General features: G+C 36.5%; 2 protein-coding genes across 2 annotated transcripts in view; one reads left to right on the top strand and one right to left on the bottom strand.

The window, feature by feature from the left end:
• LOC145256220 (BTB/POZ domain-containing protein KCTD3-like) overlaps positions 1-5,819 on the bottom strand; it is a 78,946-nt gene extending 73,127 nt beyond the window's left edge. The window contains exons 1-2 of the mRNA XM_080114840.1: positions 5,671-5,819; positions 5,379-5,477 (exon numbers count right to left, since the gene is read on the bottom strand). Of these exons, the coding sequence (XP_079970966.1) occupies positions 5,379-5,446 (68 nt within the window). The 5' untranslated portion in view covers positions 5,447-5,477; positions 5,671-5,819. The remainder of the gene's footprint in view (positions 1-5,378; positions 5,478-5,670) is intronic.
• The window catches only part of LOC145256222 (rRNA-processing protein FCF1 homolog), a 106,326-nt gene continuing 86,663 nt past the window's right edge, over positions 3,841-23,503 (top strand). Inside the window, exon 1 of the mRNA XM_080114843.1 lies at positions 3,841-3,977. The gene's annotated coding sequence lies outside the window, so the exon portion shown is untranslated. The remainder of the gene's footprint in view (positions 3,978-23,503) is intronic.

Below are 23,503 nucleotides of genomic sequence, written 5' to 3'. Positions count from 1 at the left end.
TGTAGAAATACAGGATACTCTCAGGTGTGAGTCTTCTAGCTCGATAGAGGGAACCCACCTTCTTTGCAGCAGCCTTTACAAAGGCCTTAATGTATTTGTTCCAGTTCATATTGCCTATGAATGTTAGGCCAAGTAGTTTGAAGGAAGAATTCTCAGGTAGGGTGTTATTTGTACTGGATCTTGGTGATTGGAGAGGCGTCTTGTAATTGTTAAAGGAGAGCAGCTTAGTTTTACTAGCATTAAATGTTACCATCTATTTGCGAGCCTATTCCACTATGGTCTACAGGTCATTTTCTAAGCATTCTGCCATTGTAAATCCGTTCTTCTTTCGTGCATGTTATAGAGCGTTGTATCATCAGCAAATATACCCATCTCGAACACAATATTATCAGGGAGGTCGTTTATGAATATCAGAAATAATAGCGGTCCAAGGATCAACTCCTGTATTAATGTTATGCTGCTTGGATGTATGTCCATCAATGACAACCTGGATGGTCCTATTGTCTAAGAAGGATCTAATTATATTTAGTATACATCCAGTTAGACTGTATGATTTAATTTTCATGAGCAGCCCTTCATACCAGACTGCCAAAGATCTTGGATATATCGCCCACCTTATCCAGTGCATGGTATATTCGTTTAGAGATGACTGTTAAAATACCTGCAGTAGTACAACATTGCCTAAATCCATACTGTTTGTCAGAGACAAGATTAGCTTTTGTGAAGTGGTGGACTAGTGCTTGATTAATTAAGGTTTCAAAGATTTTAGTGAAGAGGAGGAGGAAACTGATCGGGCGATAACTGAGAGGGTCGGTCTTTTCATCCAAATTTTTGTACGCTGGTACAACAGAGGCCATCATCCAGCTATTACTGAAGCAAGATTCAACAAGATTTGTAGAGTTTGGAAAGTACGGGGACTTGCTCAGTTGAGCATTTCTTAATTAGTATAGCAGGGATGAGATCAGGCCAACACGCCTTGAAGGTGTCTAAGTTTTTTATGATATCATGGACACGAGAAGGGGTGATTTTCACATCATCTAGTCTTGCTTCAGTCCGCATAGGAAAATTTGGGAGGGAGTATTTTGTTGGCTCTAAGGTGGAGTTGGAGATGAATCGCTGAGCAAGCAGTTCTGCTTTCTTGGTTGCTATGCATGTGACGTCCTAGTTGTTGGATAGTGGGGGAATCACCGATTGCCTTTTATTCACTACACTATTATAGATTTTCTAGAAATCACGAGTTCTTATCTCTTGCGATTCTATGTGTTCCCTGGTTATTTCAGCATTCTTTCTGTCTATTTCTCACTTACAATGATTTCTAGCATCTATGAATTTTTGCCTATTTGTATTTGATGATATACAAACCAGCAGAATGCAAACTCTCTTTGTGCAATGGCAACTGCACAACCTATATTGAATCATGAGAGAGAGTGGGGCTTCATATAATTCTTCCGTGTGGGAACATGTGCTTCAATGTCTGCTTTGCCCCATTCAGTTGTGTCATTGGCACACTGTTCAGCAAGAAGAGAGAAGATATTGGTCCATAGGGTATCTCTGATGTCTTCTCTGATGGCTTCCCAGTTAGCCCTTTTGTAGTACCTTGTTGTTTTGAGCAATGGCTCCTCACCTTGGGGTTGGGATTTAAATGTGATATCCACTGATATCACTAAGTGGACTGTGGGCATTAGTCACACAATCCTCAGATATTGTGGTGAGAAATAGGTCTAGAAATGAAGCTTGCTGGTATTCAGGATCTGGGAGACAGGTTGAGAACATTAGTGTCTGTGTAAGAGAATGAGCTATAGAGAAGTTGTAAGTAGAGCGTCCAGCTGCATCTGTGTAACCTAAAAAAACAAGTCAATTTTTAGTCACTAAACACGTGTATTTGGGCATTAATATCTGAGGAGAGTACTGAATCCATACTATCAGAGACATGATCAATTAGGGTACTGTCCTAACTTGAAGTAGAACGGTAGAGAAAACATAAGTAACTAATACAGTGATGAAAGGCTAGTCGAAAGCACATAAAAGCCTGGTCATCTAATTCAAGACGTTGATCTCTAGTTAAAGGGAGGGTATTACAAATATAGACTCCAAGCCTATGCATATATCTATCTGAGTCCTTACGACAGAGAGAGAGGTATTCTGTTTTATTAAAGAAGTTAGAGGGGATCGAGGAGTGTAAGTTTGTTTCACTTAATGCTAAGATATCCGGGGAGTTTACTATGATAAGACTCTACATCATTTAGATTACTTCTAAGCCCACGGATATTTGTGAATGCGAGCCTCAAGGGAGGAGGTGAATTGGTTTTGCCTGGTTTGATTGTGATGTTTGGGTTGTCATTTCACTACGTTTTTGTTTAATTTTAGGTTGGAGTAAAGTGTTGAGCAAAGTGGGCCAGTTTTCACACAATGTTCCATTAGCCAAGTCCCATCTAGAAAATTGTGGCCTCGTGAAAGCCCACCAGAGATAGCAGCAGGGCCTCTTTCCATGTGCGCCCATGGCACAACTATTCCGATATTATACAACTAATAATAGAGCAGCCACTCTAAGTGCTACCAAAGAGTTAGGGCTCTTGTACTGTCAGTCAGAACAGCAGCCAGACAAACTGTCAATCAGATATCCTCAACTTCTCAGACAAGACTGGTCCAAACCAGTTCAGAGAGCACAAGTGGCATGCAAGCAAACCAGCTTGTGAAAGAAAGAAAGAAATTGGGACTAGAGAACAGCGTTCAATGTTCTAGTCAGGAAACCAGGCCAAGCACAGGGTGGCTCTGGTGAGTCTTTGGTATTGTACTTCTATGTCTAGCTAACAGACAAAAGAGTGTGAAAGCCGGTGATAGGCAGAGCCTATTTACTCTTAAAAATGTATTTTTCTCGCTACAATAGCATATTGAAATTATTTTTTTTTACATTGTTTATATATTGTTAATCGATTATTTATCAAAACGACGTAACTTGATCAAGTAGTTTTATTTTTAAATAAGAAAATCAAATTTTATGACTAACCGAGGGGTGACTGTCTTCCAACGCCATTCTAAAACCAGCCTTCAGAAACAAGGGAGATAACTCAACAAATCAAACTCATGAGATTTTTGTTGTAATGCCTACAAATTCCCATTAATTAATGAAAAATTATTCTATTTTTCAAAATAAAACTGGGCATTTTGCAGTATAGAGAACATAAAATAGTGGTAAAAAACAAACAAACATTACCAAAGGCAAGATAAATTACTCTTCTACCTAGCTAGATATGGCAGGTGCTCGTCTGAACTCCAATCTCTGGTCCCCCCTCACCAATCTTTTACAAAAAAACAACCGTCTAGCTGAATCCACTGTCAAAAAGTTTTCCCACTCTTTATCTGTGCCTAAATCAAAACGTAGATTCCATGAACAAAGCTTCTTTCTTAGAACTGCACGCCTGTGGAACTCTGTTCCGTCTGCCTGCTTCCCACCTGACTACAACCTGGATGTCTTCAAGTCCAACGTAAACAAATTCCTGATGAACCGCCCCCTTAAGTAAACACTTCATTAAATCTCCAAACTAACGTACTGTTCTTGCAATAATCCTTATCCCTGAGTGGCTTCCGGGCCTTGATAAGTGGTGACCATCGTGTAAAAACAAAAACAAAAAAAAAACTTATTTTACAATGAATAAGCAAATTGACATGAAAGAAATTATGTGAAACTTCTGAAGACGTTGTTATTTATTTTTTCTGAATATATTTTACAGATTTATTTTAAGCTAAAACAGGAAGTCCAGTTTGGTAATCGGAACATTTTCACATCGGGGCTAGGTTTTCACCTGACACCGGTACAGTCGCACTTAGAGTCACCTATACTTCTGAATGGAAAAAAAAAAGATATTGTAAAACTAGAATTTAACTTGAAAATACTATTAAAAAATTAGTGCGGTACAATAAGTGCATAAGTACCAAAAATATAACATCATTCCCCGAATATTTATTGAAATTAAAAGGTAAGCGAAACATTATTACTGGCAACAACAAACTATTTTGTCGCTTCTATATTATACAAACGAAAAAAAAAAAATATTGAATTTCCAGTTTTGTAAACTGTATTAAACATAAGGGTGATTTTTGACATCGACACTTCGATTTGGGTTGTCTCCCCCTTATTTATTTCATCAGATTTAATTATGGCCGACGAAAACATATCGACTCGATTAGTCATTCTGAATTTGGAGATGAGGTATTATATAGATTAATTGAACAATTGTTCTCATCAACGTTGTGCAGATAACACTCAATCTAAATAATACAGACTTAGGTACTTGTTAATATATAGTTGACAGGTCGATTAAAAAAAAATATATATAGTTTTTAAGCAAAAACAACAGTACTTACTTTTCATGTCGAAAATATTAATATATGTAAAAATTACGTAAATTCATCGAGAAGAAAATTATTTATAGTTAAAGTAAATTTTACAGAAAATTAATTGCATTTTCCCTAGATGTGAACAAAACAGTAACACCTTGAAGATTGCAAATACAAGGTACATACTAATCTTCCTTTTCGGCACTTTAATAGCTGACAGACTTTTTTCTTTGATAATTTTTTAGATTAGGTCCACTTCCACAATTTTCTTTTAAATGACACCTTTTAAAAGTTTTCGACTATGCTGAATACGAAGATCGCATTGAAATTTTGCAGAAATAATTAGTTATCGAGATATAAAAAGTTGTATTATGCATTGTATTCTTTGGCGGCCATCTTTTTTACGCGCGTGCAGTGTCAGTCATGTTTATGGCGCGCATGCGCGTAAAAAAGATGGTCGCCAAAGAATACAATGCATAATACAACTTTTTATATCTGGATAACTACTTATTTCTGCAAACTTTCAATTCGATTTTCGTATTCAGCATAGTCAAAAAGTCGTCATTTACAAGAAAATTGTGGAGGTGGAGGTGGACATAATCTGAAAATTTTCCTTTTCTTTTACTAAAATTCAATAGCAGTTGTTCTACTCCATGATTTTTCGTAATTTTTGGATATATTAAGATTTTCGACATGACAATTAAATAAGATTGTTGTTTTTGTTTAATTTTTTTAATATGTTGTTTTAATCAGAAATGTGTTAAATGAGATGTAAACAAAATATATTTACTTTTAATTAAAAACAACAAAAACGTTTTAAAATAAAATTAAATTATTATATAAGACAACTGATGAACGCAAGTTTAAAAAATAAATCCTAAAATTAATAAATATTAAAATCTAGGAATGAGAAGAAAAAAAAAATACACAAAGAAAAAATATACATTTACAGAGGAAATGAATGAATATAAGAAACATTTGAAAAAAAAACCCTACAAACAAAATATTCAAATTCAAAATGAGAAACAATATTTCTTGACCTTGTGCCACCAACATTCAGATGAATGATCTCTCCAGATAGGCAGACATTTGTTGAATTGACCGACATCCTCGTTCGATTAAAAATTCCTTAGTTTGTACCTATTTACTATGCCTCCCCACGGGACAGAGTTAGACACCAGGGTCGTTTTTTAACGTGGAGAAAAGGTACAAAAATAAAAATTGTCTCAGTCGTGAAGGATTTCTCCTCCACCGAAAGAGAACAAGAAATAGAAGTGCAGCATCTGAAGAACAGATACTACACTTTGATCTTGTCCCGAGGGCCAGTTTGTAATAAAACATACACACACACACATCAACACAAGACGTACTGCATCCACATCACTGACATTTTGAATATCATCCAAAGCTAGCAGCAACTTTTTCTTTATCGTTGTTTCGTATCTGGCGGGTAATAATAAAACGAGATGGAAAGGCAATACGATGGTTATGAGGGTCAGTATTGGTTAAATGCATAATTTCTTAACTTCGACACGTTTTTACAAGAATTACGATGTTCAATGATTATACTAATTCAGAATACATTGTGATGTCATAACTAACACACACACACACACACACACACACACACACACACACACACACACACACACTTTCTCTCTCTCATTTTAATCATTCCAATACAAAAAACAAAAAAAAATATTTAGTTCTCTCCTACTGCAAGAACTTAGACACCAGGATCAGAAAATGGGGTTGAGAAGTTAGTGCCCCCGAGGAGGGGCACTTTGACTTGCAAAAAGTGTCCAGGCAGCCCCGTCGGCATTCCCCAGTGAGGGCGTCTCAGGCGATTAGCAATAAACTAACCCCTTCTCAAAGCCTGGGAGAGTGGACCGCCTAGAACTGCACAGAACTTAATTAATACCGCAAAATCAACAGGGACTGGATCATTACAGAAATGCTCTAATCTCTGTTGGTTGGGGGGGGTTAAGGATAAAAATCTCTGGCAGTTCCAATACAAATTCAAAAGATTTCACAAAGTTATTATACACTAGACTTCTTGTGACGCGTTGGGTCAGTATTTATTATATATATTATATATGTATATGTGTGTTACAGAAGATGCTTTTCTGATCTGTAACATATATAAATAAATATTATGCTCTTATTTTTAAATTTTCTTAATAATCGAGCACTCTGCTGGAGTTATCTCCCACTAACTTTACATGTGTCTGTGTATGTGTGTGAGTAGTAAGTTATGAAAATATACATTGCAATTAAGCTACATAAAATTTTCTGCCTTATCCTCATGTTATTGCATGTTTTTATATATACACATGGTCTTAAGTTTGCTAGCTAACTAATCAGATTCTTTGTTATTCCTGTCAATGTTTTCACTAGCCAATAGATGGGCTTTCATTAAATAAAGGTTCAGCTGAGTTCTATTTCACCTTTTTTTTTGTTCAGTCTTAGAAATAGTTATCTATATCTGTGTATTAAAAGGTGACCTTGTTTTAACACTGGTGTGCTTAGATGTTTTCTTATTCTTTGTTTATATTTTAGGTGTCATATTAGTTTAGTCTTTATTATATATATATATATATATATATATATATATATATTTACTATAAAAATACCCATAAATTCCTTGAATAGACAGTCTCACACCATTTTGATGTCCATCATGAATAAGAAAATCAAGATGTAATAATGATATGCCTTATGTCTAGAATCCTTATACAGTTTCTATTAATTGTTATATATATAACAAAACAAAAGGAAAAAAAATCGAGAGTATAAAGTATATACTAGTGTATATTGTAGAGGACTAGGATATATATATCCTAATCCCGTTACAAAAGAAAATAATGAAACAAATGGAATGAAGGAAACAAAGACTCAATTGCTAGATAAGATAAACATGTTGTTTATTTACTGTTGAAAGAATGAATGTTTTAGGTATAACACGTGTTCATGTCCGCGTTCGGGTGTAACCATCGTTTGTTGCGGGACTGGTGGTATAGAAGGAAAAGGAAATGTGTGTTCATCTCACGTTCAGGTCACTATTGTTTGTTCGCGCGTGGGAAGAGAAGTGAGTAACATAGTGGAAATGGGAATGACAGTTCAGCGTGTAGACAAAGAAAAGGATAGAGGGTTAACATCAGTTAAGCTGTGCGCCATGTTAGCAGTCAGCTACGCGGAGGTGTTCTCCGGCACAAGTTGTAGATAAAGAGAAAGAGTGAGAATGTCAATCCAATTCATGGAGAGAGAAAGCGTATAAAGTGTACATACTGTTTGTTAGCTTTTTGCCCCACATGGTAGCAAGTGGCGTGAGGCACGCCTGCTGAAACGGCGGCGACTGGTCTGTAGACCACTCACCTCGGAAGCTGGTCCAAAAAGAAAGAAGCTGCTTATTGCTCTTGCTTTTATAGTTGTTTCCAGTGGTCTTTTGCGCATGCGTGGATTTCGTTTGAAACGGGAAGTGACGGTGTCCATGTGTGCATACGTGTGCGCATATGTGAGTACATGTGTGTACGTTAGCGTGTGTGTATACACGTGAATGTGAGTGTATGTACACGAACGCGAATATATGTACGTGTGTGGACGTGTGCGTGTATGTTTGTGTGCGCGTATGTATATGGCAATATAGCTTTAGATGTAAACACGTGTTTTTGTGTGAGACTAGAAAAGGCTTGTGCAATATACATTTAATTATCAATTCAATAAGGAAATTACATCAATAAGAGTAAGGAATATAAATTCTTTTTATACCTAAGTATTTCAAAGCCTAGTGCTTCTCATCAAAAGAGAAAAGGGGATGCTAGGTAACAAATAAGAAATGCTACATTTAGCAATAGGTACATTACAAAAGAAATATTGGGGTATCTTAAATAGAGGGTAAATAGTATAGAGGTGAAGGGAGGAAAAGCTTGGGAATTATTACGATGAAGGTAGTATAAGCCAAACTGGGATTATCACATATTGGATATAAGAGGCACAGATAATCCCAGTTTGACTTATATCACTTTCATCACAATAGCTCCCAAGCTTTTCCTCCCTTCACCTCTATACTATTTACCCTCTATTTAAGATACACACATTAGGAAAGAAATATTGGGGTATCGCTAAATGTAGCATTTCTTATTTGTAACTTAGTACCCCCTTTCCTCTTCTGATGAGAAGCACTAAGCTTTGAAATACCTAGTTTTAAAAAGTATATTACTCCTATTGATGTAATCTCCTTATTGAATTGATGATTAAATGTATATGCACTCGTATATATTTTGTATTATAGACTTTTTCCTTTCGTATCTAAGCTCCACCACCATGTTGAGCTTCTTATTATCCTGATAAGTCCATGTAAAGAATCTATTTTTTTGGGCAGGGGATTTTGGAGGAAGCACTTATCAAGGCCCAAAAGCCACTCGAGGATAAGGATTAATGACTGTAAAGTGGTAGTGTAGTAATTGTTAATTGTGTAAGTTGGGTAGAATTTTATTATTTATGGGGACGCCTCAACAAAATCTTGCTTAGATTGGATTTGAAGGCTACCACGTTTTATTCAACTGGGAAGCAGGCCAGCAGAACAGGGTTTCACAGAGAGAGAGTACTGGGAAAGAAGCTTTGTTCATGAGTCTATGTTTAGATTTAGGCAGAGTTAGAGAGTGGGGGAAATCGCATGTTTTTTTTTTTTTTTTTTTTTTTTTTTACATGGGGGAGTCACCACTTATCAAGGCCCGGAGGCCACTCAGGGATAAGGGTTATTGCGTGTACAGTAATCAATGAGATAGTATTGTAGTAATCATTAGTATTGGAGATTTGATAGTGTGTCTTACTTAAGGGGGTGGTTTGTCAGGAATTTGTTTATGTTGGATTTGAAGACATCCAAGTTGTAGTCAGGTGGGAAACAGGCAAACGGAAGAGAGTTCCACAGGTGCGCACTTCTGAGAAAGAAGCTCTGCTCATGGAATTTATGTTTGGATTTAGGCACAGATAATGAGTGGGGAAAATTATTGACAGTAATTTCAGCCAGACGGGTGTTTCTCATGAAAGATTGGTGAGGGGGGGGGGACGAGAGATTGGAGCTTAGACGAGCACCTGCCATGGAAATAACGATAAAACAAAGACAGGCTTGCAACGTCTCTCCTGTGGGAGAGAGGCTGCAAGGAACAGAAAAGGGCATCCCCCACTGCCCAGATGTGGCAGCAGTACTCCATCCTTGGACGTACCTGGCTTTTATACAGATAGAGAATTGCATCAGTAGTGAGATATCTTCTGGAGCAGTAGAAGGATCCCACCATTTTCCCAGCGTCCTTGGCAACAGACCTGATGTACGTGTTCCATTTCAGATCAGGAGTAAAGATCAAACCTAGAAACTCGTCAAATCATGGAGCCTCTCCAAGACGAGAGCCATCCATTTCAATTGATGCCAGATGGAGATCAGAGCATTGATGATGTAAAGATAGAAGCTTGGTTTTGGATGCATTAAAAGTGACCAGCCACCTCTTCCCCCACTGTACCAGGCGCTCAAGATTAGAGGAGAGAGAACTTTGTCATTTACGGACTTTGAGGTGTTGCCATAGATGGTCGTGTCATCAGCATAGATGTCAACGAATGATTTAGGTATGTGTTTTGGGAGATCATTGATGTAGATCAGGAAGAGAGTTGGGCCCAGGATGGACCCCTGGGGGACTCCAGCATTAATACTGTGGGCCTCTGATTTCTGCCCATTAACCACTACTCTTATGAACCTATCAGAGAGAAATGATTTAATGATTGAGAAAACATTTCCAGTGATACCGTCGCTGGAAATCTTGTGAAGTAGGCCCTTATGCCATACCTTATCGAAGGCCTTTGATATGTCAAGAGCAATTGCCCTGGAAAGGAAGCCTTTGTCAAGAGATTCACTAATCCTATGAGACATAACCATTAGCACATCTGCTGTAGATCTTGCAGAGCAGAAACCATATTGCATGTCACTAAGAAGGTTGTTTCTGTTGAGGTGGTTGACTACTTCTTTATTTAATATGGATTCCAGCAACTTACTCATGACACACAGGAGACTTATTGGTCTGTACTGAGAGGGAGATGACTTTTCACCCGAGTTGTTAAATACAGGGCATACTGATGAGGTTTTCCAAGGTGTTGGAAAGCACTTCTCCTTAAGGCAACGCTTAAACAGTTTTGTAAGTATGGGGGCAAGTTCTGGTTGGAGCTTTTTCAGCACTATAGCTGGAATGCCGTCAGGGCCAGTTGCTTTACTGGAATCAAGGTTCTTGATTAGCTTGGCGACCTCACGCACAGATATTTGTATGTTGCATACCGTGTTGTCTGTTATAGGAGGAAATATGGGGGAGTTGATAGCCTTTGTCGCATAGGATAGAATTAGCTTCAAAGTTCTTGGCAAATAGTCTGGCCTTGTCTGATGCTGATGAGATGACCTCAGGTCAATTGATGATAGTTGGGATAGAACGCACGCTTCTGTTCAAGATCCTGTTTGCTATTTGCCAGAACTGGTGGGAATCAAGCCGCTGCTCAGCTACTTTGGATTTAACGGACTGAGCATATAGCTCTCTTGCATTTTTTATTACTCTTTTACAGTGGTTGTTGGCAGTCCTGAAAGCAGCTTTAGTCTCAGTACATCTATTACGTTGGTAGCTATGGAAAAAGTGATTTCTGTGCGCGATGGCAGCAGCACATTCAGGGGAGAACCATGGCTGGCTGTTAGGTTTTTATTGGAATTGTAGTTGTTATAGCTAGTTGAGTGTTTTTTTGTGAAAGTTCGGCTAGTAGGAACCATAAATTGGAGTTCAGTCGAGCACATGCTATGAAAATAATGATAGAGCAGAGACAGGCTTGCAATGTCTCTTCTGTGAGAAAGAGGTTGTAGGGAAGAGAAAACGGCATCACCTTTCTAGGTTTCAAAGCTGGTTTTAAACTATCAAGGCTGGATAGGGCACGCGAGCAGCTCCTGACAAGATGTGGCACCAATATTCCATTTTAGGGCGTATCTGGCTCTCATACAGATGGAGGATTGTATCGGTAGTGAGATACCTACTGGAGTGGTAGAGTAATTCAACCATTTTTCCAGCGATATTGGCAACAGATTTGATGTATGTGTTTCATTTCAGATCAGAAGTGAAGACCAGTCCCAGAAGCTTGTCACGACATGGAGTTTCCTCAAGCCAAGAGCTGTTCATTTCAATTAGGGGTGTGATGGGGGTCAGAGCTATTATGATGAGAGAAGCTTGGTTTTCGATGCATTAAAATTAACCAGTCACCTTTTTCCCCATTGCACCACATTCTCAAGATCAGAAGAGAGAGAATCAGAAAGATCTTGGCCATTGCTGACTTTTGAAGTGTTGCCATAGATTTTGGTGTTGTCTGCATAAATGTCTACGAATGATCTAATAATGTGATTTGGGAGATCGTGGATGAAGATCAGGAAGAGAGTTGGGCCCAGTATGGAACCTTGAAGGACGCCAGTGTTAATACTGAGTTTCTGATTTCTACCCATCAATGACTACTCTTATAAGCCTATCAGAGAGAAAGGATTTAATAATTGAGAAGATAACTATTGCCCAAGAAACAAAGTCTCTGTCGAGAGATTCCGTAAGTAATCTAATTTACCAAATTTACAATTCTAACGATTACTATGGTATTGTCCTTTTGATCACTGTACACTCTTTAACCCTTTGCCTCGAGTGGCCTCTGGGCCTTGATATGTGGTGATTCCTTTGTAAAAAAAAAAAAAAGATATAACAGTTAGCAAATCATCTTATTAGCATATCTTTATAACTAGAAAATTATAAAAACATATTAGTATATTTCGCATTGTTTATAAAGATGGCGACTATGTTTTCCCATCTATTTGGCATTAAACATTCTAAATAAATGGGCTATACCTTTAGCCTGTTTTTAACGAGCAAAACGTCTAGTATATATATATATATATATATATATATATATATATATAGTATAAGAATGAAACCAGTGTCTGTAGGCATAAAAATAAATGTTAATATTTACTTTTAAAATATTATAGTTATAAAGTACCTTGGAGAAATTAAAATGGAACCCTTTTTAAGGAATTAAAAGGTGACTGGTCAACTTTTTGAACAAATGCGACGTTTGACTTTCGGTTGTTGAATACTCTAATTACCTCAATTATTGTGTTGCCAGTGGCCTTTAGGTAGAATGCGAGCCTACAAAATCAAGGGTGACTTTGTGATTGGGTTTTAATCTCTCAACCAACAGTAATTATCATTTCCTACATTGATGACTGCATAAGCATGAAATAGTGTATGTAGGTGTAAAAATACTTGTTAATATTTATCTAAAACATAGTTTTGCCTTTCGCTCATTAGTGTGGTTACCTATGCCAGGAATCGAAGCCATAACCACTGAACAACCTGCAGTTGGATATGTTAACCATTACGCCACTAAGTGACAGACTGCAATTATGTGCTAGCTTAGATATATATATATATATATATATATATATATATATATATATATATATATGTCTTCAGAAAAGGTCACTTTTTCTGAAAACGTTCATTAATTCGAATGAAACAAGTAAGTCTCTTTTTGTTGTTCTTTTTCAGTTGTTTCGCTTGATATAACTTCCGACCTTTTCGTTGAATTCTGGAATCTGCATGAAATCTTTAACAGAACCTTTTTTTTTATCTACGGTAGTTCTGTCAGCCATGAATGGGTAGAAATCCTAAGTGCTTCCCACTTATTTTGAGTATTGAGGATTGAACCTTCAACTTCCAAAAGGGTGCAAATTACAATTGAATTTTACCAAGTACTTTATTCACTATGCCATCCTGAGTTTTACAGAAGGATTCTCAAGTTTGACAGGATACGCCTAAAGAAGGTTGGAGGTTACATTGATCGAAATGCTATGAAAATAACACTCACAGTCGTCTGGATAATCAAAATAAGAATTTACTTTCACAATTTCATAGTTTTTCTGTCTAATTTTCTTTAGCACATTATGATGCTTTGTTCTGCATATAGATATTAACAATTATCAGGTTGACAAGAAAGTTCATACAGGTTTTAACTTTTAAATTCAGATGAATATATCTCGGCTCAAACAAAAATTTATTGATCGAAATAAGCATTGTCAAAATCAACACACTTACCAATGCAAAACGTGTATTTATGCCAGTAACATAAAAATCTTGCGTTCTGGTAGCAATGAAGTTGCTGAAGGCGTTTTTGATATCGCTTGTGTTTTTAAAGCATTTCTCATGCAGAAAGTTGTCGAGATACTTGAAAAAAATGGTAGTCAGTAGGTGAGAGGTCTGGAAAGTATGGTGGATCAGGCAGAGTTTTGTAGCTCAATTTGTTCAACTTCTGCGGAGTCAGTTTAGCAACGTGCAGTCGAGCATTGTCACGGAGGAGAATTGGGCCTTTTCTGTTGACTAATACTGGGTGTCGTTGTCGAAGTTTCTGATGCATTTTATCCATTTGTTGACAGTACTTGTCCGGCATAATGGTTTCACCTGCATTCCAAAAACTGTAAAGGATAAGGCTGATTGCAGATCACCAAACTGTCAACATGATCTTTTGGTGCAAATATCATAAAGCTGTGTTGGCATATACCCACTAAACTGAGTGTCGTAAAGAACCCACTTTTCATCGCAAGTCACAACCCGGTCGAGAAATGGGTGATACTTGTTGCATAAAAGAAGGAAAGAGCCACTTCATAATGGTTTTTCTTTTGGTTGTCATTCAATTCGTGAGGCACCCATTTATCAAGTTTTTTTGTCTTTCCAATCTTTCTCAAGTTATTGAAAATGGTATACATTACATCTAATTCAGAAGCAAGTTCTTGAACAGTTGTGCAGGGATTGGCTTTGATTAAGGTTCTTAATTGATCGTTGTCAACATCCGATGGCCGACCACTATGCTCATCATCTTCAAGACTCTTGTTGCAGCCACAAAATTTTTTAAACTACCACTGTGCTATGTATCCAGTAGTGGTTCCTGAATCAAACACTTCATTGATATTGCAAGTTTTAGCAGCTTTTCGGCCTAGCTTGAATTAAAATAAGAAAATTGTGTGAATTTGCTTTTTTTCCATCTTGTATTCGATGTTCTGAAAAGAAGACAAACATTTTAAAAGGTGTCAATGACTTTATAACAATCTTAGTATAAGATCAAATAATTCAAGTAAGGTCTTTTTATATATATATATATATATGATATATATTGTTAATGTAGACATTGGTTACCTCCCTTGCTTCAGTTACATGGTTACCTCCCTTGCTTGTGGTGATATAAATAGGAGTCGGCCATCTTGGTTTAGTCAGTTCGTTCGTACAGTTTAGACAGACTACAAGTGTCTTAACAAATGGTAGCAGAGATATCCCTCTGTGTGCGACAAAACGAAAAAAAAAAAAAAAAAAAAAAAATTTTTTTTTTGTACAGCTTGTCTGTAGCACTAGACAGATCGGATATCGGATATGGCAACTTCGAACAAACAACCTCCATTGTTGGAGGGGGAGGATGTTTACGAGAACTGGAAACAAGACGTTGAAATGTGGTCGTTGTTCACGGATCTTTCTGAGGAAAAAAAAGGGCCAGCAGTGTTTTTGACGCTACCACCGAATATTAGAGAATGTGTTCGTGAATTGCCAACAAGTGACATCGGCGGACGAGATGGCTTGAAGATCTTAATAAAGAAACTGGATGACATATATTTAAAGGATGAACACACGCGCGCTTACATGACTTTTAAGGAATTTTACACTTATAAAAGATCGTCAGGTACCAGTATAAATGACTTTCTTGTTCGTTATGAGTTTTTGTACCAAAGATTAAAAAAATTCCACATTATTCTACCGGAAGGAGTGCAAGCTTTTCTTGTTTTGAACGCGGTTAACATATCGGAAGAGAACGAAAAATTAGCGCGGACAACGTGTTCTGTTTTGACGTATCAAAACATGAAGGAATCGATAAAGAAAGTATTTGGTGACATTTATCGTGATGAAAATGTACCGGCAGTGAAATCAGAGCCCGAAATCGTCAACTATAATTATTCTAAACCGGGTAACAACAAAAGGCGTTTTCGTCGAGGACAATCTAATCCATGTGACCGAAGTGGAAACGTGTTGTTGTGTTACAAATGTCAGTCTCCGAACCATCTAATTAGAGAGTGTCCTAGAAATACGCCCAGGTTTACGGAAGCGACAGAACAAATACACATTACGTTGTTCATTCAAGAAAATATTTATTTGAACAGTACAAATGAAAAAATTTCAAATCTTGTAAAGGAAACATTTGGAATGGCAGTCTTGGATTCTGCTTGTACTCGCACACTGGCTGGCGAAGTGTGGCTTGATGTTTATTTAGATACTTTAAATGAAAGTGACCTGCAACTAGTGAAGTATACGAACTCAGACCGGAGTTTTTGTTTTGGTGATGGAGTGGCTGTCACAGCAATTAAAGTTGCTAAATTTCCGGTTACACTCGGAGGTATAAGAGTTTATATCGAAGCAGATATTGTGAAAAACGACTTGCCTCTTCTATTAAGTCACAAATCAATGAAGACAGCAGGAATAGTGCTAGATTTCCGGAAAGATATGTGCTGGATTTTTGATAAATGTATTGAACTAAAGACCACAACTTCAGGGCACTATTGTCTCCCCTTAACAAATAAGTTGTTGGATCATAGTGGTACTAAGAACATTGTATTACATGTTCAGAATTTTGGTCAGTGTTCTTTCACAGAAAAAAAAAAAAAAAGCAGAAAAACTTCATCGACAGTTTGCTCATGCCTTGAAGGAAAAACTTGTTTCCTTGGTTAAAAAAAGTGGCAAATTCAATGACAAGGAATTTATAAAGGCGATTGAGGAGGTTTGTGAAAACTGTCAAATTTGCCTTAGATTTAAAAAAGCTCCACTGCGACCGGTTGTGGGATTGCCTCTTGGCAATAGATTTAATCACACAGTTTGCATGGATTTGAAAGAGTTCATCCACAATGAGGTGTGGATACTACATCTCATTGATGCCGCTACCAGGTATTCAGAGGCAACATTGATCAAAACAAAGAAGAAGGAGGAGATCATCAAAAACATCTTTATGATGTGGATTACCTATTTCGGATCTCCTGTTCGTTTTCTGAGTGATAATGGGGGTGAATTCAACAACGAACACTATAGACAGATGAATGAAAAACTCAACATAGAGACCTGTACTACTGCCGCAGAAAGTCCATTCAGCAACGGTACTGTAGAACGTCATAATTTGATAGTTGCTGAGGCAATGAAAAAAACAATTGACGATGAGAAGTGTGAACCTGAAATTGCCTTGGCATGGGCTATTTGTGCAAAAAATGCCCTCCTCAATTACTCTGGACACAGTCCAAATGAACTTGTATTCGGTTTCAATGTAAATACACCCTCAATTCTGACAGACCAGTTACCTGCTATGGAGTCCTCTACTACAAGTGACATGGTGAGAAAAAATTTAAATGCTCTCCATAGTGCAAGGAGAAACTTTTTGGAAGCTGAGTCCAGTGAGAGAATTAGGAGAGCTCTCAGGTCTAATGTCAGAACTTATGCTGATGAAGATTATGCTACCGGAGACCAAATCTATTATCGGAGGCAGAGTTTTAAAGGATGGCGTGGTCCAGCAAAAGTGTTAGGCAGAGAAGGCCAGTTTGTCTTAATCAGACATGGCGGAGCATTTTATAGGATGCATCCGTGCCAATTGATGAAAGTGAATAAAAACAACGAAAAAAGAACAAAAAAAGCTGAAATGCTGGGAAACACTACAGAAGGGAAGAATGAATACCTTACAGTTGAGGAGGAGGAGTTGCAGAATCAAGTGGTAGAAAGTGAAGATATAGACAGAGAAGAAGTTGTTGATAGTTCTACCAGTTTAAGAGATAAGACTGAAAAACCTGGCCGAAATAAGACCATAACTTATAAAATAAATGGAAGTGGGGAGTGGAAGAAAGGAAAGGTTATGTCAGTACAGCCTAAATCAACTGGCAAATATAGTCATTGGATCAATATAGAACCTGAGGATGAAAACGAGGATCAAGTTTGTATCAACTGGAATCATATTGATCATTGGAGAGAAGTGCCCCAATATACTGAACAGGAAAATGTAGTCCTGCTCACCGCTGAACAAGAGCAGTCGAAAGCTGTAATGGATGCCAAGCATAAAGAAATAAAAAACATGAACACCTATGAAGTATTTGAATGTGTGCCATACACAGGTCAAAAAACAATATCCACAAGATGGGTGATTACTGAAAAATTCAAGGATAATCAGAAAACAATGAAAGCTCGCCTTGTAGCACGAGGCTATGAAGAAAATAGTAATCTGAAAACGGACTCCCCAACATGTAGCCGTGAAGCTATGCGAATGGTCATGCTAACCGCATCAATAAAGAATTGGATGCTGCAGATCATAGATTTTACCTCAGCCTTTTTGCAAGGTGGTATTTTAGAGAGAGATGTGTACCTGAGGCCACCATCTGATGTTTGTCCTAAATCTCAAGTGTGGAAATTAAAAAGATGCATCTATGGATTGAATGATGCTCCACGGGCATGGTACAAGAGAGTTACTCAGGCTTTGATTGAATTAAAAGGAGTAGCAAGTGCTTATGATAATGCATTGTTTTTGTGGCATGATATTAAAGGAAATTTGACTGGAATTCTTGCTATGCACGTGGATGATTTTGTTTTCTGTGGAAACACAGAGTTTGAAAGGGATGTGATTGCAACATTGAAAGAAAAATTTAAGGTGGGATCTCATGAAAGTGGAACATTCAAATATGTTGGACTGAATGTTAATCAACAGGAAAATGGGATCACTGTAGAACAAGATCTATATGTATCTTCCATATCTCCAATAGAAATAAGCAAAGGGAGGATACTGAGGAAAAATGATGAACTGAATGAAGAAGAAAAGCATGAGTTGAAGAGACTTGCAGGTCAGATGATGTAGGTTTCAACTCAAACACGCCCTGATATAGCTTTTGATGTGTGTAAAATGAGCAACACTGGAAAGCATCCCAAAGTAAAAGCCTTATTTGAGGCGAATAAAGCCTTATCAAAATTGAAATCCAAGAAGGGTTCTATAACATTTCCAAAATTGGGAAAGCCCTCAGATTTACACATTTTGTGTTATACTGATGCCTCTTATGCCAGTCTGGAAGATGGATCTTCACAGGGTGGTTTTGTTGTCTTTATTGGAGGAAGTACTGACAAAATGGCCCCCATGTGTTGGGCGTCAAAGAAATTGGACAGAGTGACAAAAAGCCCATTGGCCTCAGAGACTCTTGCTCTGAATGAGGGAGCTGATGCTGGTGTTTTGACTGCGGTTATGATACAAGAGGTATTTCAGTTATCTAAATTGCCAGACGTTCTCTGCAAGACAGATAATGCATCACTTGTGGAGACATTGAATTCCAACAATCTGGTAAGCGATCGACGATTGAGAATAGATGTAGCAAGGCTGAAGGAAATGAAGAGTAGAGGAGAGATACAGATAGAATGGATCAAGGGTTGTGATCAGGTCTCTGATTGTTTGACCAAGGCAGGAGCTTCGTCTGAGCTTCTAAGGGACTTGTTAAATCAGAAATAAATTATTCACTTGAGGACAGCAGCAATGTTAATGTAGACATTGGTTACCTCCCTTGCTTCAGTTACATGGTTACCTCCCTTGCTTGTGGTGATATAAATAGGAGTCGGCCATCTTGGTTTAGTCAGTTCGTTCGTACAGTTTAGACAGACTACAAGTGTCTTAACATATATGTGTGTGTTAATTTCAGGAATATTACCTTTTTCAGCATGGAAAAGAAAAGGCACTAATCTGGATAACTGAAATGCAAAGAGTGGCAAGAAGAAAAACAGCACAAATCATATGCTAAAGATTGTATATTCAACTCACGTCGGTGAGAGAGTTGTCACTATTTATCAGAACTAATTTTGTGATGAGGTAAATGAGTAGTTAACTAGTAAAAAGTATGGTTGAGTTTTTGGACAGAAGATCCAATCTCCGATAAGGAGGAGTGTGAAGTAGAAATTTTATATGCATGTATAGAACAACAAATAATACTCATGACATATTTACGACTGAATAAGAATTATTAATTAAGAAGTATTAATTGAAAGTCACCGTGCAACATGTTCAATCCAAAATATTGGTTAGCCTGAAATGCAAAACGGAAATAACTTTTGGTACAAAGTTGTTTTCTCATACACAACAAACAATTGATGCAAAAAAGATTTAAAATTATAAACTTTAATTTAAAAAAATATTTTTCATAAAAACCGTTCTAGACAAAAGGTTGAAGTCACTCGAGATAAGGAGCTAAAAAAAACTTACTTCAAGGTCAAAATAAAACAGCTAACGGTAAGTGTGAGATGGACAGATTCTGACCCAGAACCCAGCATTTCTTTCCCCTTTGTCAGAAACAATGATCATGGAATGTGATGACTAAAGGACAAAATAAGACCAGCAAGAGTTATGAGGCTACCGACAGCAAAACCAAAGTTTACTTTTTACCCTCTGAAGCTAATTTATATAAGAAATAGTATCGATTGAGATGTCAGAAATAGTATCGATTGAGATGCCAGAAATAGTATTGATTACCCTCATTGTAGGATTTTACTTGATCAACACACATAATGAATGAATGTATGTTGCGTTTGATTTTATGGGTTTGAATTTTTTAGATGAACCATGGCGTAACAGATAAAATACACGGAAAAATTCACTTGCAAGTTAAACTTTTGTAGAAGTTGTAGGTTCAATCTTTAATGCAGGCGATACATAAAATACAATTGGAAATCACTTTGGACATCTACTCGGTCATGGCTGGCAGAACGAGAACATGTTACCCCCATAGATTAAATAAATGGTTCTGTTCGAAATTCAGTGCAAATTTCTCTGGTGTGACAAAATACACCTGAAGAACGTCAGAGGTTACATTGATCGAAATGCTGTGAAAGTAACACTCAAGATGAGAATAGTAGTCCGAATAATCCAAATTATCAATCCTCATCTCAAAAATTCAAAAATAGAAGACATTTCATTCATAACTTTGTTCATCATCCTATCATATTTTGTTTAACATCCATTTTATATGTTGATACGAGTTGAATGGCTCTTAGAAACTGACTTCCAAACTAACCTCTCTCTGGACAGGTCTTTGTTTATGCCTCTTTTTCTCAAGTCCATTTTTATTACTTCTTTTCATGCTTTCCTTGGTATTCTCCAGTGAACTGGACCTGCTACCTCAACTGTTCCACATCTACTAATCCAACCCCAAAAATCTCATCCATTTTCTTGTGCAAATAACACTTAAAAGGAGACCAATAGTACAGACAATCCAAATAGTAGCATTTGATTTTTTTGGGTCAAGAGGTTATTAGAAAATTGCGTCTTATATAACTACTAATCTGTTGTGAGAAGGGCTCTTTACGCAGAAGAACTCATATTTTTCTTATGGTTTTGAATCCATATTTATCTACAAAAGCTGTTAAATATTGTGAGAGTGAATACACTAGTATATGATTTGGTTAGTTGAAAATTATTACTCAAATGAAAGTTCAGTTAGGGTCAATTTGGTCACTTCTAAGGTTAGTTTTTATTCAGCTGCGAAAATTTATAGAAACGGATGTGACTTCACATGACTCAAAAAGAAAGTGTGAGAAAAGTCAGTTCGATTAGAAGTAATATCCAAAACACACACATACTTGTGAGACCCACCTTGCAGATAATAATAAACTCTTACACTTACTATAAACACCAAGAAAATATGTCTCTTACGGTTAGCACACAGGTTATGTACGCATCATGTACACTTGGCAGTTGGACTGACGTATACCCACACTCTTTATTTGTTGTATTTGCTTTTTTGTTCAATATATTTTGTTTCCACTAAATAACGAGTTCTATCTTTCTTCCGGACCCTTACGGGATCACAACACTTGTACATACATGTTTGCTTTGCTTTAAAAAAAAAAAAAAAAAAAAAGTCAATAAAACTTATGGAATTTTCTGACAGACTGACTTTTATTAATGGAGGTTCATGGATAACAACAAACAAGTAATGTAAAAAGGGGTTAAAAATCACAACCAAGAAGGATAACAAAAACAAAACAAAACAAAAAATACTCCATTTGGCGCATTCAGTCTACAAAATCTAAACACGTTCAAAATGGTGACAAATTTGGCATATTTTTGGGGATAGCAAACAAATCATTTCTTCATCATCTATTATATAAAAAAGGAAATGTATGTGTTTGTGTGTGTGTGTGTGACTGTGGGTCTTTGTATGTTTGCCAAAAACTTTTGGCAAATGCATCGGACCATGACAAAACTGGTATCGCTAGAAAGATCAATTTCTCAGATAAAAAATATCTAAAAATTGACGAAAAAGATTCATTCTGTGCTGGTCAACTAGGCTGTTTTTTTTTTTTGCAAGGAGCGGTCACTTTTCGCAAGTCATACACCAAGCAATCTCAAAGTATGTAAGTTATTTCAACCCGTCGTGACGTCATAAGTTGTCATGACCTCCTTTTCCTCTTTTGCATTACAGGCCTGCTTACTGTGGCTAATTTTTTTTTTTTTTTTTGCGCTCGCGCAGGAAGTCGCTGCTATTTTGATTGAAACAAAAGTTCATTTTTTTTTCCCCAGGGGATTGCTCAATATCCTCTCTCCACCCTGGCAACGCTGGGTAGTCATCCTAGTCTATTATATAAAGGGCAATTATCTGTATGTTGGTATATCCAGCTAAAACTTCGAAAATCGAAAACAAATACAGACTATTTATATTTTCTCGATCAGCATTGCCCTCAGTGTATAATATCTACAATTTAGAAAAAGAAAAGATTAATTCATTGAAGTAGAAATATTAAATAATCAATTGTTTATTTATTTTTGGAGGGTGGGGGCAATTTTCATATTTTCAAAGTGTGTTTCTTCAGTGGATGCATACATTTTTTTCTTTTAAACAGAAATTTCTCTACTAGAGTGTGGGAGGGTGTATTGGTTTTAGTAGTGCTTTGGAGGCAGCACAAGATGTTACACACACTATTGAACGTTTTTGTGTATCTAATGGCCCCGGGCAACACTGGGTAACCCTGATAGGATATAATAAATAAAAGTTTAAAAAATACCCGTCCTGGGACGATGTCTATTATGAAAGTTAAAACCAAGACATACTAAGATACTAAGCCAGATGTTTAGAATCATTATTCCAATTTTGATCAAAATCCGTTAAATGATTAATTTTGATTCTAGAAAATGTTCAAAATTTAAGCTTAAGCAGTCTTAAGAGAAACTGAAATTCATGGAATATGACTTAATTACTATCTAATGACTTAATAAAATTCAGTGTGAATCTGAAATGTTTCAACTATAAAATGAACGATTTGGAAACCTTTAAAATGCTCCTAAGAAACTAAAATTTGATGAATATTTATTAATTAATGTCTAATGTTAAATTTTTACAAAAGATCTTTGAATTTTCATGAAGGGCCTCCACCCTCTTTTTATCCACTTTGCAAAAAAAGTAACTGAACTAAATATAGCTCACATTATAACCCCTTATGCCTGGCAGGCGTTTTTCAAAATTTATAATGATATGTTAATTAATTTAGGAGTAAATATATATATATATATATATATATATATATATATATATATATATATATACTCGGGTTTTTTTTATTCAAAAGTAATGTACTAGTGAATTCAACGAGGTTGTTAGATAGTGCTCAATAAAAAGACCTGATAATACTTGTTTATTGTTATATAAACATGTTTACATCCCGCTGCTACAAACAGCCACTTGTTTCAATCAAACAACAGATCATCAGGCAGCAACTTGACTATTCAAATGTTCAATGTTATTCATTGAACATTTGAATAGTCAAGTCGCTGCCTGATGATATCTGTTGTTTGATTGAAACAAGTGGCTGTTTGTAGCAGCGGAATGTAAACATGTTTATATAACAATAAACAAGTATATATATATATATATATATATATATATATATATATATATATATATATATATACACACACACACACCTATCTTTATAAATAGAGATATACATATATATGTAATATTAGACTGAACTTTGGTTTCTAATGGAAAAGTTTGTTCAATATCAAATTACATTCATAT

This window comes from Euprymna scolopes, chromosome 32, assembly GCF_053919585.1.
Source record: "Euprymna scolopes isolate OS-2025 chromosome 32, ASM5391958v1, whole genome shotgun sequence".
NCBI lineage: Eukaryota > Metazoa > Mollusca > Cephalopoda > Sepiida > Sepiolidae > Euprymna > Euprymna scolopes.
This window is presented reverse-complemented; position numbering and strand designations above follow the sequence as displayed.